The 17694-nt window shown below is 57.7% G+C and overlaps 3 protein-coding genes across 7 annotated transcripts in view; 2 read left to right on the top strand and 1 right to left on the bottom strand.

The window, feature by feature from the left end:
* The window catches only part of UBE2L3 (ubiquitin conjugating enzyme E2 L3), a 36466-nt gene extending 31395 nt beyond the window's left edge, over positions 1 to 5071 (top strand). For both annotated transcript variants that reach the window (XM_074356622.1, XM_074356621.1), the window contains one exon: positions 2618 to 5071. In XM_074356622.1, the coding sequence (XP_074212723.1) occupies positions 2618 to 2772 (155 nt within the window). In that variant the 3' untranslated portion in view covers positions 2773 to 5071. The remainder of the gene's footprint in view (positions 1 to 2617) is intronic.
* Positions 5072 to 7701: 2630 nt separating this feature from the next.
* YDJC (YdjC chitooligosaccharide deacetylase homolog) lies at positions 7702 to 9675 on the bottom strand. 4 transcript variants are annotated; one of them, XM_074356618.1, is made up of 5 exons: positions 9351 to 9675; positions 9097 to 9256; positions 8790 to 8889; positions 8536 to 8713; positions 7702 to 8100 (listed from the first exon to the last, which is right to left on the bottom strand). In XM_074356618.1, the coding sequence occupies exons 1-5, from the start codon at positions 9512 to 9514 to the stop codon at positions 8004 to 8006; spliced, it is 699 nt and encodes a 232-aa protein (XP_074212719.1). In that variant the 5' UTR covers positions 9515 to 9675; the 3' UTR covers positions 7702 to 8003. The 4 variants fall into 4 exon arrangements, with proteins under 4 accessions (XP_074212719.1, XP_074212718.1, XP_074212720.1 ...); XM_074356617.1 differs by having other exon boundaries at positions 7702 to 8333; positions 9351 to 9643; XM_074356619.1 differs by having other exon boundaries at positions 8009 to 8217; positions 9351 to 9667.
* Positions 9676 to 10982: 1307 nt separating this feature from the next.
* Positions 10983 to 15986, top strand: CCDC116 (coiled-coil domain containing 116). The gene is made up of 4 exons (XM_074356112.1): positions 10983 to 12030; positions 12645 to 13202; positions 13286 to 13882; positions 14975 to 15986. Exons 1-4 carry the CDS (start codon positions 11959 to 11961, stop codon positions 15809 to 15811), a joined length of 2064 nt encoding a protein of 687 aa, XP_074212213.1. The 5' UTR covers positions 10983 to 11958; the 3' UTR covers positions 15812 to 15986.
* The last annotated feature ends 1708 nt before the right edge of the window (positions 15987 to 17694 follow it).

Here is a 17694-nt window from a genome sequence, read left to right as displayed (position 1 = left end):
TCAAGAAAATAGGCAAAACTATATCAAACAGAAAGGTGGTAGGAGCTGGCAGTAGTAGTACCAGAAGAGAGAATGTAAAAACAGTTGTGCTCAGCACTGTCTGGTTCTGGTAGACATGAGCAACAGAGCAGCGGCTTTGTTTGGTGGTTGAATGAGATTTGTGTTTGAAATACAGTCAGTGGAAAAGCCAGTGTAATACTGACCTCTCTATGTACCAAACAACACAGCAACACAATTAGATGAAAAGAAAAATCAAATAATTCATAAGTGGAATGTTTAGTCCCCCATACCCTATTATAACAAATCAAGTAGATAAGATTTAGAAAGAGGACTGAAAAAATATAACAAACTCAAGGATAAGATTCATAAGCTTATATTTTGTATCACATTCCATGGAAGACATTGCACAGCAGATGAGGAAGGTACACCTCACAGATTACTCTGTGAGGAGGGAGCCCACTGGATCGCCATGAAAAGGGGGAAATTACAGGTATTGTTTACATCCCCCATCACAAAGGAGCTATCAGAAAGAACAAAAACAGGAACCTTTATAGGCTTATTCTCTGCTCATATGCAATGAGAAAGGAGGTAAGTTCTGATAATGTGTCTAAGCCCCTACACTTTGGAGGAGGAAAAGTGCTTCAGGGTGAGAGCAGGAAGCCCAGGCTGGACTATGTGATGAGCGCGCTGTCCTGTGTAGGGAATGGGCCAGGCCACGGCCACGGCTCAGGAAGCGCTCTCAGCTGTCAGTGTTCTACTGGCAAACCAGGCTGAGCTCAGCAGGATTTATTAGAGTTTAGCTCCCAAAGGAACCAAGAAAGAATGAAATACTCATCAGAACTACTAAATAAACTTGAAAATACTTAGACTTGATCAAATAAGTGCAAGTTCTCAGAAAAGAATTAGACAAATTGCAAACTTGCAAAGTGAGTATCTTTTGAAAAGCAAGTCTTAGTGATTAAGAAAGGGTTTTATGCTCTTAACATTAGGTGCTAAGATGGGCATAGTAAGCAGGAGAGAGCCTTGAGTCTCCATACGAGGGAAAACTGGAAAACTTACCGGTGTCATTTCTGCTGTTGAACCATTTCTAATCCAGTAGAGGGACAAGAAGCCGCCTATTTATGCTGAAAGGCAAAGGTGGTTCAGATTTCCCAGAAGTTGAAATGGAACCGTCTCACGGCTAGGTGTGCAGTGGAGGGTCTTGGAGGCGGTGAGCCGGGGCAGCTCCTGGAAGAGCATGCTTCTCAGGCAGGGGTGTCCCTGCTGCACAAGAGCAGCCTTAGGTGCTTTCAGTTATGGCAAGTGAAAGTGATTTTCCATGAGTGTTACTAACATTTATTTTCCTTGTTTTTTTAAATCTTATTTTAATGGGGGGAGGGGATAGCTGGGGATAGCTCAGGGGTAGAGCGTGTGCTTAGCATGCACAAGATCCTGGGTTCAATCCCCAATGCCTCCATTAAAAATAATTAATTAAAGCCTAATTATCTCCCCACAACAAAACAAGTAAATAAATAAATCATTTTCACAGCCCTATGAGGTAATATGGTGTGCATTTGCCTTTAAAAAAAAATGACTTTAATGGAGGTGCTGGGGATTGGACCAGGACCTTGTGCTTGCTAAGCACACACTCTACCACTGAGCTATTCCCTCCCCTGCCTTCCTTGTAAAAATATTTTTTGATTTAAAAAACTGCGTCAAGTAAGCAATCATTTGGGCTCCATGTGGATATGCAGCAAAGAAGGAGAAATGGGACAAACAGTGTTTCTAGTCAATTTCTTGTGATGCTGGGGTGACTGACAGGCATGCGCTCCCAGAAAGGAATCTGGCTTCGGCGTGAGGCCTTTCTGCTGGGACAGTGAGGGTGCTGATCCTGATGGGGGTCAGGTGAGTGAGGGACACGGATGTGAGAAGCGTGGTGGCTGCGTGCTCCCTACTTCTGAGGAGGCTGGGGCCCCTGGACCTTCTGTGCTCCCCTCCCCCTCACCTCTGGGCTTGCCCTCCAGCACCTCTGGGTCTTACTGCCCTTTAGGGAGCACGTGACATCTGCCTTGGGAATGGATGGTTTGTGCCCCACCCAGTGATTAGACAGGGTGGTCACATGAACCTTTCTCGCTGCTCAGGGTGGGCTCATGCATGTACATGGCGCAGGCCTGTCACACACCCTTCCTGTCACAATCACTCAGGGCACCATGATAGAAAGTCCTTGAGCTGACTGGTGTTGGGCACGCTACCTGGTCCCTGCCCCGGAGAAACTTCACTTGAGAGGGAGTCAGGCTGTCAGTGCTGGGCCTGAGTCCCCAGAGTTCAGGAGAGAGTCGGGAGTGGGGACTGGGTCATCCCCCGTGTGTCAGTACAAGAAGGCTCCCTGGAGAAGGAGGAGGAGGACGCAGCATCACTGTACAGTTCGCTGTCCACTGTGGTGCTGGCTGTTTGTCATCCATCACTCCTTCTCTCAGAAGAAGGATGGGCTGAGTGCTGGCGGTTAGAATTTCAGGTGAGTGGGAGGCCGCTATGTCTGCAAAGCATGGAGATGAAAGTCAGGTTTGACCGGAGCTGCAGGTCTTGCTGTGCCCCTTCTGAGCGTCCTAACCAGCAGTGCTTGTCCTTTTCTTGGCAGTCATCCAGTCCCTCATAGCACTGGTGAACGACCCCCAGCCCGAGCACCCACTCCGGGCTGACCTAGCTGAAGAATACTCTAAGGACCGTAAAAAATTCTGTAAGAACGCTGAAGAGTTTACAAAGAAATATGGGGAAAAGCGACCTGTGGACTAAAATCTGCCGCGATTGACCCCAGCGAGTGTGCGCAGAGACCCCGAGCAGTGCATTCAGAACCCCGCAAAGCAGGACTCTGGAGGCTGACTCGGGCCGCCGCCTGGCGTTCGCTTGTGGCAGTTACTAACTTTCTACAGTTTTCTTAATCAGAAGTGGTCTAGGTAACCTGTAAAGAAAGGATTAAAAATTTAAGATGTTCTAGTTCTGCTTTCTTTGTTTTAAAAAATCACTGCTTCAATCTACTTTAAAAGAATGGTGTTTCTTTTCCTGTCCAAATTTATCCAGAATCTTCAATTTACATTTAGCCCGTAAGGTTTTAAAAAAGAAAAAGGAAAAAAAAAAAGGTTGTGGTTCCCCTTCTTCCCCTCCCCTTGCAACTCCCACTTTCTTGCATTTAGTTTATTTTTCACTCACTCCTCGGACCCAGGCCCCATCTCCCACAGAAGAGACTGTGCCGGTGTTAGGGGCTTCTCTCTCCACATTGCACCGCCTGCTCTGGGAGTCGGTTCAAATTCTCTTGCTTCCAGTTTATAACATCCTTTTAAAAAATTAAAAAAACAAGCAACCAACCACTTCCACTCCCCTGCCCCTCCCCCAAAAAAGCCATGGAAAGGGAGGCTCAGCTCTTCTGTAAACTCTGGCTAATGTCACCACAGTAACGCTCACCAAATGGGCAGACCCTGAAGTCCACGTCGTGATGGAACTCCAGCCGGGCTGGTCTGCTGAGGGCGACCCCCCGGACCAGGGCTGCGGCCACCCGGGGGCCTGCCAGTCAGAGGACAGAGCACTTGTGGGTGGAATTTCTCACCAGAGAGTCTCCCCAGGCCACAGGTTGGCGCACCTCCCCGCAGCCGTTCTGGAAGATGCCCGGGTGCTTGCAGACAGCGCTAAAGCCAGAATGTCCGTTTGAAATTCCACACTCGCCTGTCACCGAGCTCCATCCAACGTGTGTCCATCCAACAGAGCGCGGGGCGCACTCTCCGACTCCCCAGTGCAGCTGCCCCACCGCAGCCCTTCCTCAGCATGGTCTGACTCTCTGGCGACTCCGCTGTCACTGGCCCAGCCCAGGAACAGGCCAGCCTCCCTCCCTTTGGACTCCCGGCCTTCGCAGAGTCAAGCTGCACTTGAAGCTCACTCAGTAATATCCTTGACATGTTTTATATTGTTTTGACTGCCTTCTTTTGTAGAAATAAAAATTGACCTTAGAATTTATCATCAGATGAACTTGTAAGGATTTGAATGTTCATGTCTTTTCAAAGCAAGTGGGACTATCCCTGAAAGAGTAGAGTCTTGTCACTGACACCTAGAGGAAGCCAGTGGTCCAAACACCGGGTGTCACCAATTCCACTTCTGCCACTGGTGGCTTCCCATCTGGCTCTTAGGGGGCTGGATCCTGTGGAGAAGATGACTTCAAGAGCCTTTGCTTCCTGTTATAATTTTAGTTCTGAACCGCAAGGTGTCTCTGGGGCTTGCAGACCTGTGTGGCAGCTTGGCTTTCCCTGTGCAGAAGTGGGAGCGATGGCAGGTCAGGCCACCTGGTGCTGCTCAGGTGTCCAGGCGCGTGGCCTGCGGAGTGTCATGAACTCGGCTTCTTTAGTCCTCGGTACGCAACAGGCAGGTTCTGGAGTCCCTGTGCCCAGGAAGGCAAGGGCGCTGGGCCAGGCGTCCACCCACGTCTGTCTCTTCATTGGCAGAGAGGTGACGCTGGACTGTATTTCACTCACATGCAGATTTGTAATAAAATGCCAATTTCTGTCGGAAGCTGTCCAAATAAGCCACCATTTGTTCTCGTTGCTTCTCTGAATCCAGAAATATTGCCATTCTTGGAAACTGTCACATTGCTTCGTATCTCCACCCGCGTAGCTCTGCCCGCCTGTCACCCCCTCCCTTCTCTGCTCGCCATGGGAGGATGGCCACCGTGGTCAAAGCCAGCAGCCTCCTGCATTGCAGCCTGAGGTTTGCCCCATCAGCAGAGGCCTGGCCTCCGAGAGCGAGGCAGCGTGTGGTCCCTTCTGCGGGCCTGGTGCCTGCTCCCGCAGCGGGCAGTGGCCGAGGAGCCCTTGCGGGCACCCACCAAGCCCACAGGCAGCCTTGCTGCTCCACGTCCAGACAGCTGGGTCCTCTGGAGGAGGGGAGAGCTGTCAAGCACAGCCTGGCCGGGCCCACTCAGGGATTCACGCTCCCGGGTTGGGTTCCTCGAAGCGCGGGGGCCCCGCCTCTCCCCCCACGGTGGGAACTAGGCTTTCTAAGATGCTGCGACCCGCTCTGCTGCCCTTAATAAAAACGCTCTCAGACTCTGGTCTGTTGTGTGGGTTTCTTCCTTACTGGGTACGGGCCAGGGCCTGGGGCCCTTGGGCAGTTCCTGCTTGCTCCTCTCTCCCCACACCCAGCCTCCAAAAGAGGCACACAGAGGTGTTCTGGCCCCCCCCAAGGGGAGCAGAAGGGCTGCAGAGTGACCCTCTGGTGCTGGGAAGGGGACAGTGACCTCTGTGTACATGGATCACTTCAGCCACATCTAACACAGCAGGCTTGGGCCCCGGGGAAGGCGCTGTCCTGACGGAGGTCAGGGAACTGAGGAGGGTGTGTCCAAGGGAGGGGCGAGACCATTTCCTTGAATAGCTCCAGCCCCACCCACCTCCCTTTCCAGGGACTGTGGGTAATGCTGACTCAGCACCAGGCCTGGCCAGGGCCCCAACACTTATTTTTTATTATCAACCGAGTCCCCTGCTTGGTGTTTGACACTAGCTGAGAGCCTGACAGCTGGGTCGGCACGTCCGAGGGGGAATTTCCTGGGGTGTCGTTTCACCAGGCGGCAAGGAAGCTTGGGGCCTTCCTTTGACCATCAGTCGGTGCTGTCCTGGTCCTAGCTCTCCATCCCCTGTGACTTAGGGCAGCCCACTCCCCAAAGCCAGAGGCCTGTGAGACCCTCAACTTCCTCAACCCAGTGGCCAGTGTTCTCTCCCCTTCCTCACTCTGTTCCTTGTTCAGTGTGAAACATACATCTACTCTGTCACCTCAGCCAGGCTCCCAGCGCCCTCCTGCCCCCGGGGTGCCTCTGGCCAGGACCCTGGACTCCCCATTGCTGAGTCCACAGGATGCGGCCTCAGCCCAGCTCTCATTCTTCATTTGGCAGTCCCTCCGCTCCCGACCCTGCAGGGCAGCCCTCCCAACCTGGTCCAAGGCACAGCCGGAGCTGCCCTGCTGCACTGGCTCTGCCTGCTCTCCTGCTTCCTTTACGCACACAGGGTCCAGCTGAAGGTCTGACCTCCACGTGGCACATGTCTGGCCCGGGCCGCAGTTGGGAAGCTGCTGATTTTCCGTGTGCTGGCAGCCAGGCTCCTGGGAGCAGCAGGCAGGCCTCGGAGGCTCTGAGTAGAAGACCACCTCCCGCTGCAGAGGCCACAGCCAAAGCTGGGGGAGGGGAGTGACTTGCTCTGAGAGCATACTCTGCCTCATCCTGGCTGCATCCCACCCTTTGCTGTGTGTTCCCACCTCCCACTGCAGCCCAGGTCACACGACTGTCCCCAGGTGTGTCCCAGCCAATGAGCTCCTTACAGGCTGTGTCCCAGCTCCCATCCCTGGCCTGGCCTGGAGCAGACCCTGGGCTGGGCCACCCAGTGCACAGTGAGAAATACTCCATCTCCCCTGGGACACCAGTGAGCAGCCCACCAGAGTCCCCGTGCGGCCTGTGACCCTCTGCCGCCCGTCACCTTCCCTCCACGGCGAGGTGGACTTCCGCCTCCTGATTATCCTACCAGCGTGGCCATGTCCCCTCTCCTCTCCACACTTAAATGCCCACAGTTGAGGGCTGGTTGGGGCCCTCACCTTTGCTCGTCCCTCCCTTGCTCCCTGGGTGACAGCAGCCCCCCCCCCCAGCTTCATCCAACATCTGTGCAGACCCTCAAGTCGCCCGTCACCCACGCCTCTCTCCTGGGCCCCAGAGCCACACAGCCAGCCACCCCCTCCTCTCGGAACAGGGGACCCCCACCTCGTGGCGGGGGGAGTGCCTCTGTGCTGCCCTCAGGCCTCCCCCACCCAGCTCCAGCCAGCAGCCTGCAGGACTCCAGGTGGCTGAAGCCAGGAGGCAAGGGCGAGGCCACAGCAAGGGCCAGACTCACCGAAGACTCCAGTTCATAGCCCTTGATGAAAGGTAAGAGGAAAGGGCTCGGACTGGAGGAGGCAAGGTCAGAGGGCATGGTAGAGGATGGAGCCAGAAAGGGGGTGAAACCACCGGTCAGGACGGGGCGTGGGTGGAGGGGAAAAGGAGGTAAGGATCCTACCCTCACCCATTCAGAAAGCTCCAGAGGGCTCTTCTGCCCCTGGTTCCACGCTTGGCAAAGACCAGGGCCCAATGCATGACACACAAATGAACAGGCAGCTTCAGAGCCCTGCTCTGCCACTCCCATCTCGAGGTCTGCAAAATGGGGACACAGGTGCCTGGGCAAAGGTGTGATGTGAGATGACAGGAGATAAGGAGGACCACGTGGTGAACCATCTGCTCCCTGCAGCTCCCTGATCCAGGCCACATGGGAGCCCCACCCCCGGGGCATCCACCCAGCACGAGGGATCCCACCTTCACAGAAGACCATCCCTCCTGGAAGAACATAAACACTCATGCAAGCTTGCAAGACCTCCTCAGACCTGTCCCCTAGGGTGGCAAGGGCTGCTTGCTACTTCCTTAGAACAGGTGATGTCTTTTAAAATCAGAATTGAGATTATAATATACCTCCCAAAAAGTAGCCTGGTGAGATTTTCTTCTTCCAAATCCCCCCAAAAAAAGAATGAAGAGCACCTAAGCATGAGCAACGACAGAAGTGGGGCACATTTGCAGATCTCTTCCAGAGTAGTGACCTCGGTGCACCCCAAAGGAGCTGCTTCGTGTCCTTGTGTCTGAGAAGGTTTCCTGGGCACAGTATGTAAACACCCAAGTTTCCAAGACACATCTTACTTTATTAACATACCCATCTCTGCCCAGTTCACCCAAACAGGGAAGATGCTTACAAGGCCCCCAGCTCTTGGCAGGCCCCAGGCCCAGTGGCAGCCTGAGGGCTCTTGGAAGTTCTGCCACCACTCTTAGCCTGAGGACCTGGACACAGAGGTGGCAGCATCCAGGGAAGTCTCAGAGACTGCTCTGGGACCTGGTTCCCTTCCTGGGCACAAAGAGACATTAATGCTTGGCTGTCTGCCACGGTCATGGTGGGGAGGGCTCCAGAAACGTTTCCAGAATGGCTTCACCAGGGGTCTCCTCTTGGGGCCTCTTGGAGTCTAGGTTGTCGAGGGCACAGAGCTCCACCCCGTCCTTGGCAAGCTGGGCCCGCAGCGCCGGCGCTGTGAGGACGCGCAGCTCGTGCAGCCGCTCCCAAGAGCAGGAAAAGGCGTCAGGACCCTCCCCGCAGCCCCCAGCAGGAGGCACACTCGGGTAGCCAGGGTGCGTCATCAGCTCGGCTGTGGGGGCATGGCTCATAGGTATACCTTCCAGGGCTCGAGCCAGCGCCCCTGACACCCGGTGAGCAGACATGTGCCGGCCACAGGTGCTCAGGCCCACGAAGGCATCGGTCCACCTGTGGATGCCTAGGCATCAGCGGGCAGGGTGGCAGGACCACGATGGGCAGAGCTAGGCCGGGGGCCAGGTGGATCTGGGGTGGAGACAACGCTGGTGGACGCCTGAACCCCCTTCGATGTTGAGAAACAGGTATGGCTGGCCAATGGACAGCCGGCTGGACGCACTGGGACCTGGGCCAGGTAGGGGTCAGGGGGCCTTACCGCAGGCCATGGTGGGCGAATGGGCCCATGGCAGCCCGGGCATCTCGCTCCACGGCGCTGGCGAAAGAACGCGCTGGGGCCTCGAGCCAGGCGCAGCCTCCCACTCCGCGCTCCAGCGGCAGCCTCGTGAAGCTCACCCCGCAGGTCTGCAACGCCTCAGCGAACACTTGGCACACGCCTGCGGGCGGGGAGGAGTCAGGGAGAGGCACCTGCTGCATACCGGCGTCCCGGCCTGGAAGCACCAACCCACGCACCTGGGAGCACGTGCACATGCTGGTGCCCGTCCACGTGAGTAGGGTCCCTGCCCAGTAATTCCCGGAAGCGGCTCAACTGGGCCTCCAGCTCTTCCCGCACCTGGAGGGAGAGAGAGGTAGGCACCTTGAACGTCCAAGAGCAGCTACAGAGGAGGAGCGCCTCCATGTCCTCCCCTGTGACCGCACCAGTATCTGAACCAAGGGAGGCATCCACAGCAGCTTCCGCCCAGAAAAACTGCACGGTGCCCTCGGGGAGGAGCCCTGGGGAGGTCACCGCGAGCATCTTCCTGCAGCCGCACCTCCGCACCTGCGTCAAGACCACGTCTCCAGCCGCCACCGCCTTTCGGAATCCCATCTTGCCGAGAAAGAAGCCTTCGGGGCCGAGCAGCGACGAAACGCCATGGCGAGCCGGGCCCACTGGAAGGCCCTCGGATAGGTTGGCGTGGAGGCCCGTGGGGATTCTGTGCCTGCGGGCGTAGCGCGAGCGGGAGCGGGAGCACGGAAGGCGGGGGGCTGCGGCCCCCAAGTCCGCTCGAACCCTGCAGGGGGGCTGCCGCTCACCTGCGGGCCAGCTCAGCCGCGCTCTCGGCCGCTGCGCCGTTCACCAGCAGGGACACGCTGGTCACAGCCCCCGCTAGGAAGGCTTCTACGATGCCCTCGTCGCGCCTCGGGCAGTAGCCAAAGTCGTCCGCCGTGACCACCAGCCGCACGCGGGGTCGGGCCATCGTGTCCCCGCCGCCGGCTCGCGGCCGAAGGGCGCGGGCGGGACGGCCCAGGCCCCGCCCTGGACGCGGCCCAAGGCTCCGCCCCGACGCACGAGCTCCGCGCGCCGGCACTCAGCCTTTGTTTTCGCCTCCTGCTGGTTCCGGAGGACCCTGCAACCTCCAGCCACCCGAAGTGCCCCGCCCTACCCGGACCGCGGCCGGGTTTATGGCAGCGTGGAACTTGCAGGGACTGCAAAAAATGTTTAATATGAAAAACGGAAAATCAAACCTGAGGGGAAAGGTTTCTGTTCACTTTCTGGGTCGCGTCCTGCCGGTATTTTGTCTAAGCAAACACACTCGTTTCCTACTCCCCCACCCCAAAGTTTTTTGTGTTGTTTTGAGAAGATAATGATCACACCAGTGTTCTCATTCTTGTAGTGTTTCGTTTTCTTGATAGGAACGATGAACTTTTTCATGTTTCGATTAGCTAGTTACATTTCTTCTTTTGCAAATCGTCTATTTTGGCCTTTGCTGATTTTTCTAAGATGAGGCTTTTTCTTGATTTGTAAAACCTCTGAACAACAAGAAAACGAAAGAAAATGTGTACACCAGTGGCTTCGTTTGAGAAGTCTCTGCTTCTACCTGGAGCTCTGTGCCAGGCTACAGTTGCTACATTCATGGCCTCCCTTTTTCCTCTGTGGTCCAGGAAAGCTTTCCTTGCCGACGGCTTACAAATAGTCACTATGGTTGACAGCCAGGTTTTCACTGTGATGTGGCTGTCTTGAGTTTGCCAGTGGAAAGTGCAGCATTTGTGTCCAACCTATGAGATGGGTAATGTTGTTCCTGTTTTACAGATGAGGAAACTGAGGCTCAGAGAGATCGGAAGTTTCTTGTCCTACATGATTCTGCCTGGAGCAATAGAGCTGGGACTGGCCTCTGGAACTCTGGCCTATATCTTGTCTGCTCTGGTCCTCTAAGCCCTGCTTGCCCCCTAGATCAGAGGGAAGAGAAGGCAGAGCTAAGCCTGAGAATAACATAATACCCTCCCCTGTGGGGGCGTTCTAGGAATTGGAGGTCTCAAAAAGGCCTTCACCAAGTTCTTGGCATAAGGACTGTCATTCTCAGTTGTGATTATTAAATCATGGGATTTCAACTAATCACCCGTCATTCTCCACTGGGAAGCTGGTCCTGGAAAGGCCAGAGACCCTGAGGGTCTGCAGATTGGAAGGAGGAAATTCACATTTATTGAGCACCTACTGGTATTAGAAAGATCACTGATTAGGGGTGAGCGCCACAGTTCCTACCCCAGAGGAGGGCAATCTGACAGACAAATAAGTAACATGGCGTGGCAGAGTCTGGGATGGGATTTGCTGTAATTCTGTTGGGGGGACAGACTCTCTGGGAAGGCTTCTCCTAGGAGGCAACACCTGGGAGGGGATTGCTTTACGAGAGTCTCCTGGGCAGAGGGGGCAAGAGGGGGAGGAGGTAAAGACAGACGATGTCTAATCAGGGTCAAGGAGTGTTGTACGAACATTCGATTTAATCTCCAAACTCTCATGTGGAAGGTTGCTCAGCTCCACTCACAGAGGACAAGGAGGTGATCAGAGATCGAGACACACAGGAGAGCTGGGGGCTGAAGCGAGACTCCTTCCACTGCGCTTGGGATAGACCCTGGGGTGTCCACACTGGGCGGGGGGAGGACCCTGGAAAGGAGCAGTCCGCGAGCAGGAACCCAGGACAACTCAGCGACCAGAGAAGGTGCTCGCGTCACCGAGGGAGGCCGTGGGTTTGGTGACTTAGTCTCCCCTCCGGGCGGGACCGAGAGAGTCAGCAGCAGCCGCTGCGCTACTTCTGCGAATGTGGGCGGGGCAAGGCCTGCGAGATGGGGGAGGAGCCACCTGGGCCCCGCCCCAACCATTGTGCCGCGGGAGCCGGTGGGCGAGCGGCCCGTCGCGAGCCAATCAGGACGTAGCACGCAAATGAGCAGGCCCGCGGACGCCCGGAGCTGCGTGGCAGTCCTGCAATCAGCGCGCAGACCGCGGAGCAGAGCGGAGCGGATTTGGTGAGCGGGTCGGCCGCGGCCAGGGCGGACGCCGGGGCGCAGGGGCCGGGAGGATGGAGGTCCGGACGCACCAGGCCCAGAGATGGTTGGAGACAGGATGCGGAAGCCCTCGGGGACCCCACCCGCTACGAATCTGGACGTGGACGGTGTGCAGACGCCCAGGGTGCTCCAAGCAGAGGACTAGCTGGACGCTTGAAGGGCATGGGGTACGGGGAGCCAGGGACCAGGGACAACAGCACCCCAGGGCCGCTGACACAGTGGCCAATGGACGGACGGAGACTCAGACCCATGGAGGCCTGGGGGACCCTCATGCCATCTCCCCGCCCCGCGCAGAGAGGAATCCGTGGACGCACCGCGGAACTGACGAGAGAAAAGGCGGGCAGCGGGCCAGGCCACTCGCACCATGACCAGCTACCGTTACCGCTCGGGATATTTGGCCGACGATGAGGCCGGCCACAGCACCTACGCCTCCCGGGTAAGTGAGCCCAGCAGTTCCCAACTCTGAGCCCCCCAACATGTTCCCCACCAGCTCTGGCGCCCCAGATCACAGCCCCCCTTTCTCATATCCTTGTGATGTCCTCCCTGGGCCTTTTAGTGGCCTGGGAGGGGCATGGTGGACTGGGACCCCAGAGTGGGAGTGTAGAGTCTACTCAGGGCCTATGGCTCCAGGTGCAGAGGCAGCCCTAGGGAGCTCAAGGCTCAGGACCGCAGGTGGTCTGTGCAGCCCAGCAGTGGAGGCAGGGCTTAGAGGGGTTTGGGGATTGTTACAAAGGGCAGAAGCGGGTTTTCAGACTCTCCAGCCAGGTCACTTGTATGTAAAATGTATGTGCCAGGGAAGGTTCAGGGTTACCCTGAACAGATCCCCACTTTGCAGGAGAGGAAATTGGGCCTCAGGAGGGGCCACTGTGCCCACAGTCACACAGCCTCAAGCTGGCAGAGCCAGGGTCCCAACACAGAGCTGCCTGACTCCAAACCCAGTTCCTTCCCCTGTGCACCCACTCCCCACCCAGTTGCAAGGAGGACCCCAGGGACCTCTCCTCCCGTCGGGCATCCCTGCCCATGGTGACATGCCTTTCTGTTCACATGCAGCCACCAAAGAAGCCACAGCTCCCTGAAATGGGGCAAGCCTCCAAGCTGGGCCCCATGCCACAGCCACCATCGATGCACAGCCTCTGGGGCAGTTCAGGGCTCCACAGCCACCGCCAGAACCTCAGGGGCCCTCGACCCTTCCAGAGCTTCCTGGACTTCCTTGTTGAGGGACAGGTCCTGGACAGCCTGCAGACAGTGGTGGAAAAGGCAACTGAGCTCATGGCCACCATGAAGACAGAGGCCGGGGTGCCGCTGGTGGAGGTGCAGGACCCAATGGAGGTGCCGAGGGGTGGACAGCGGGCGCACGCTCGGCCCAGCCTCAGTACTGTGCACTGGCACCGTACCCGGCCCAGCCTCTGTATGGGGCGCCCCAACAATTACCCATCCTGCTCTAGCTCCACATCCAACTCCCACAGTAGCTTCACCATCGGCTGGCCGGGCTCCTATCGCCGGAACAGTGACATGGGCCCCCGCGGCTGGGGCCCACTGCCGCCCGTGAAGGACCAACTCCTGCTGGAGAAGAGCCTCAGACGGCTGATGCAGCTGGAGAACCAAGGGGTGAGGTCTGGGGTCATAGTCTAGGGTGGGGTGGGGTTGGACCCCAGCCCTCCCTGCCTCTGAGAGTTCCCCTCTCTCTGCAGAAAGGCCTGGGGCAGCCCTGCTCCCACAGGGACTCCCTGCTGTGGGACTCACTGGGCAGCCAGGCCAGCAGCCAGTGGACCCCAGAGCAGCCACTGTCCTGGGTCTCAGGTCTGCTGGGCTCCAGCTCGGACACACCCAAAGCGTCAGAGCTGGGCCCTCGAGAATGGGAGCTGCTCTTCCTCAAGCGGGAGCTGCACAAGGAGATCAAGTCCTTGCTGAGCCAGCCAGCGTCCTTTAACCTGCCTGGCTACCATGTAGGTCGCGAGCCCCATCGGACCCTGGACTTCCTGGCCAAGCATCACCTCTTCCCTGCCCTGCAGAACGTGGTGAAGCAGGCAGTGGACAAGCTCAGCAGCGCCTGCCGCCGTGATGGCTATCCTCTCTTCCCGTCAGAATGGGAGCCTGCCACTGAGTCCACCTCCAAGGTGGCCACACCCACCAACAGGGAGGAGCCCTATGATTCGCTGCCCACCACGGCCTCCAGCCCCAAGATAAACCACAGGAAGAGCCTCAAGTACAAGGGTCACAGCGGCAAGCCCAAGGAAGGTGGTTCCCTTGTGTCTAGTACTCAAATGGCCACCAGATTCAGGCTAGAGGTGACACCCTCAGAAGACCCTCAGGTCCCCACTCCCCACCTCATGCCCCATTCTGGGCCCCCAAGCTCCCATCAGAGGGCCCAGCCCTGGCGGAGCCTGCACCTCACCCTTCCCGCCCCTGGGATCATGGTGGAGGTGCCCTCCAGACAGACCCCTACCACCCCCGTGGTCACGGTTCCATGTGCCTCCCCCCGCCCTTCCTCCTGCCACTGCCTCCCCAGGTTCTCACCACTCACCTCCAGGGGCAGGAGCGTGTCTCTACTTCCTGCTGCACTGCACCCAGAGGTGACCTCCTCAAGGGTGGGGCCTGGGGTCTTAGGGATGGGTTTGCAGTGGAAGGGCTCCTACGGCCACCGCTCCTAGCAGCCACTGTCACTGGCAGGTGCCCCAGGTCCAGGTCTGCCACCCCAGCCTGTGGAGAATACTTGAATGGGGCACAAGCTCTTGGGACCTGGAATTAAATGAGTGGCTAGCCCCACTCATTGTCGAAGATGAATAAAGGATATTTTTTATTCTGGGTATTTTTGTAACGTTTGCATATGAATCTCAGAGGCCCTCCCATGCAGAGAGACTCCTGTCCCTCATGGGCAGCAGCCTGAGCCCAGAGTAGGGCCCTGTGTCCCGGGTGTAGCTCCTGCTAATCCCGCTGCTACAGACAAGGCTCTCCGGTGTGTCGGCCCTGCCCAGAAGGCATAGCTCAGGAGGAAGAGTGCAGAGAAGACGTGGGTGGTCTCACCCTGTGGATCCCAGCACAGTCCCCGGCCCTGCTTTCACCCATCAAGGCCCAGGCATGCCACCTCCTCTGAACCCCTGCCTGGGCAAAGGTTGTGCAGGCCCCCATTTGGCTGATGCTGTCATGAGGTCACCAGTCCTGTCGGCATGACATGGGGTGGGACGTGTGAGGGTGGGCCAATGGGCACCACCTGTGCTCAGCTCCCCACCGGATGCAGCAGGGATGTGGCCAGGCCACCCTCTGAGTGCCCCACATGCAGAGCCCCATGGGTGACGTGGAGGGTGCTCTGGGCAGGAGGGCACCCCAGGTGGCAGGAGTGGCATGACATATCTCCCTTTCCCTCCCTGGCTGCTGTACAGAGCCCCAATTACAAGCTCACCGAGAAGAAGCTGCTGCCCTCCATCTTGTCCGAGTCCTCCGGGTCCCACCTCTCCAACCCCTGGCAGGAGGAGCTGGTTAGCTACCTGAGGGATCAGGCTGTCTCCTTGCTCATCTACAAGTACAAGTTTGAGAAGAACCTCACCAGGCAGCTGGGCTTCATCTCCTTCCCTGTCACGGAGGCACTTATGGACCTCTTCCTGGGCTTCAAGAAGGTGAAGGGCTCACGCATCCACCTGTCCTCCAAGGTCGACTGGAGCTGCCTGCTGCGCAGGCTGGAGGAGGCCGAGTGCAGCCAGCAGGCGTCATGGCAGGCATCTCAGCAGGAATCTCGGCCGGCGTCCGGGCCCTCGTCCCGGCACACCTCCCCGCAGCACAGCACCCACCGGCATCGCGCGAGAACCCCCTCCACGCTGCCCAAGCCGGCCACCAAGACCACCAGGATCCCGGAGAAGGCCAGGGAGCCCCACCCTGACAGACGGTCTCCCAGCCCCAGGCTGCTCACCCCCCAGGAGAGCATGGCAGCTGGGAAGAAGGAGCCTGCAAGGCCGCCAGAGCCCAAGCTGTCCACGTTCTCCAACACTAGCGTGGCCTCCAGTCAGTCCTGGCAAACGGTGGACGTGGGGGACAACCAGAGCCTCAAGGAGGAGGAGGACGAGGATGAAGTGGAGGATGAGGAGGAGGATGAGAAAGAGGACAAGGAAGAGGACTACTTCTTTGGAGGTGAGGGCGAGCCCCACAGCTCCCCGGAACCTCAAGTGGAGGTCAAGGTCCGCCCCTGGGCAGATGCAGATGTAGGCCACGGTGACCCCCCGTGAGGCCCCTGGGCCGTGCCAAGCGCTCCATGCCCTGCTCCTCCCGCCCCATCTGGACGCCACCTTCCCAGCCAGCCCGCCCAGAGCAGAGGTCAGAAGTGTTGGCACCCATGGGGGTTTCTGCTGAGCCTCTCAGGGGAGCCAGTGGGAGAAATAAAGCTCGTGTTGATGGAGCACAGTTTTCCTGTCAGAGATTCCAGCCTCCCCTCCACACCTCTGCCCCCAAGGAGCTGGCCTTCATGGCAGCTGCCAGTGCTCTGAGCTCAGGACCTCCAAGCTCTGCTCATGGCCACACAGGACCACAAAAGCTGCTTTCGTCCCCACTGCCATATCATTTGGCTCTTCTCCACTCCATCTGCCTCTTCTGGCTCTTCAAGCTGCTGGGGACTCATGGTCCCCCTCCCTCACCACTCCATGCCTCACACTGGCTCCCGCTGCCTGAGGCTCCTCCTCTGCCAGGGTGCATCTCTGTTCTCCTGATACTCCCACCAGGGCCTGTCTTCCAGACTTGTATTTCCCAGGGCCAGCTCCCGGATCTCGATGCCCTCCGCCAGGTCATGTGGGGGCTGCTGGTCTGGTTGGTCAAGCTCTGGAATGACTGCCCCAGGCTGGCCACGTGACACCCCTTCTGCTATGGCCCTGGGCAGGGCAGCTCTCTCTGGAAGGGTCTGTGGGCATGGCTGGTGCCCGGGTTGGCAGGTCTCATCTCCAAGATTCTCCTGGAGCCTTGGGCCATCCTGGGCCCCCAGTTCAGCACCCTCCTTCCCTTCTGCCTTCCTCAGGCAGCCTCTTGGTTCCCATGCAGGCATCTTCACCTGGGGAGCAGCTCCACCTCTCCCCTGCTCCCTGCTCCCTGCCCCTGGAGCCCACTGGGTATGTAGAGGCCAGACCTCCTCAGCCACCCCGACCACACTTAGTGGCCCACAGGGGAGGACACAGCAAGTGCAGACCTCCCTCTGGAGCCAGGCAGGGAGGACCCTCCACACTGCTCCCACGCCCTGCAATTTGGGGAGGAGGACATGCCCCATTGCCTGTCAGAGGAGCTGGGGTCCTAAGGTGGGGAGTCAGGGACTCCCATTTTTCCACAGAGCTCTTGTGGCAAGGATCTTTTAGGACACACACTTTCCTCACACCCTTTCCCCAAGGCCAACCCCTGCCACCACCACTGCCACACAAGACCAAAAAGCTGCTTTCGTCCCCACTGCTGTATCATTTGGCCATAGTTGATTGGCACATCCAATACCCACTTGCTTCTGCATTTCGCTGCCTGGACTCTCAAGGAAGAAGAAGAGCATTTGCGCCCGCCCCCACCTCAGAGGCACATGTCTAGAGACCGACAGTCCCTGGGGTGGGAGCAGCCCCTTTGGGCATCCTTGGAATGTGATGCTAGAGACAGCTCACCTTAGCTTCTGTTCCAGGCATCTGTTACTGTGTAGCAAACCAAGACTTAAGTGGCTTCCAACAAAATCATCATTTGTAATGGTACTGCGGTTTGATAGCCTCAACTGGCAGGGGTGTAGCCAGAGTAGTTTGTGGGGGATGGGGTGGGGTTGCTGCTTTCAGCTGGGGGCCAGGCTGAGGCTGGAACATCCCACATGGCCTCTCCCCTTCCAGCGACTCTCTCCCTGTTGCCCGTGGCCGTTCAGTGGTCTGTCTGGTCTGCACATTTGTACAGCATGGGCAGGAATTGTCTTTCTAGAGGGAGGAAGAAAGAACCACCACCCCTGTGGCAGCCTGTGCTTGGATGTCCCCAAACAGCACTTTTGTGGCGTTCTTCTGGTCCAAGCGAATTGTAATGCTTGCCCAGATTCAAGGGAATGGGAAAAGGACTCCGCAGCTTGATGAGAAGGGCAGCTCACACCCACAGGGGTGGGAGGGAATTGTTA

This window comes from Camelus bactrianus, chromosome 32 (genome assembly GCF_048773025.1).
Source record: "Camelus bactrianus isolate YW-2024 breed Bactrian camel chromosome 32, ASM4877302v1, whole genome shotgun sequence".
NCBI classification, from domain to species: Eukaryota; Metazoa; Chordata; class Mammalia; order Artiodactyla; family Camelidae; genus Camelus; species Camelus bactrianus.
Note: the sequence above shows the minus strand (reverse complement) of the source record. Positions and strands in the feature narration are given on the sequence as shown.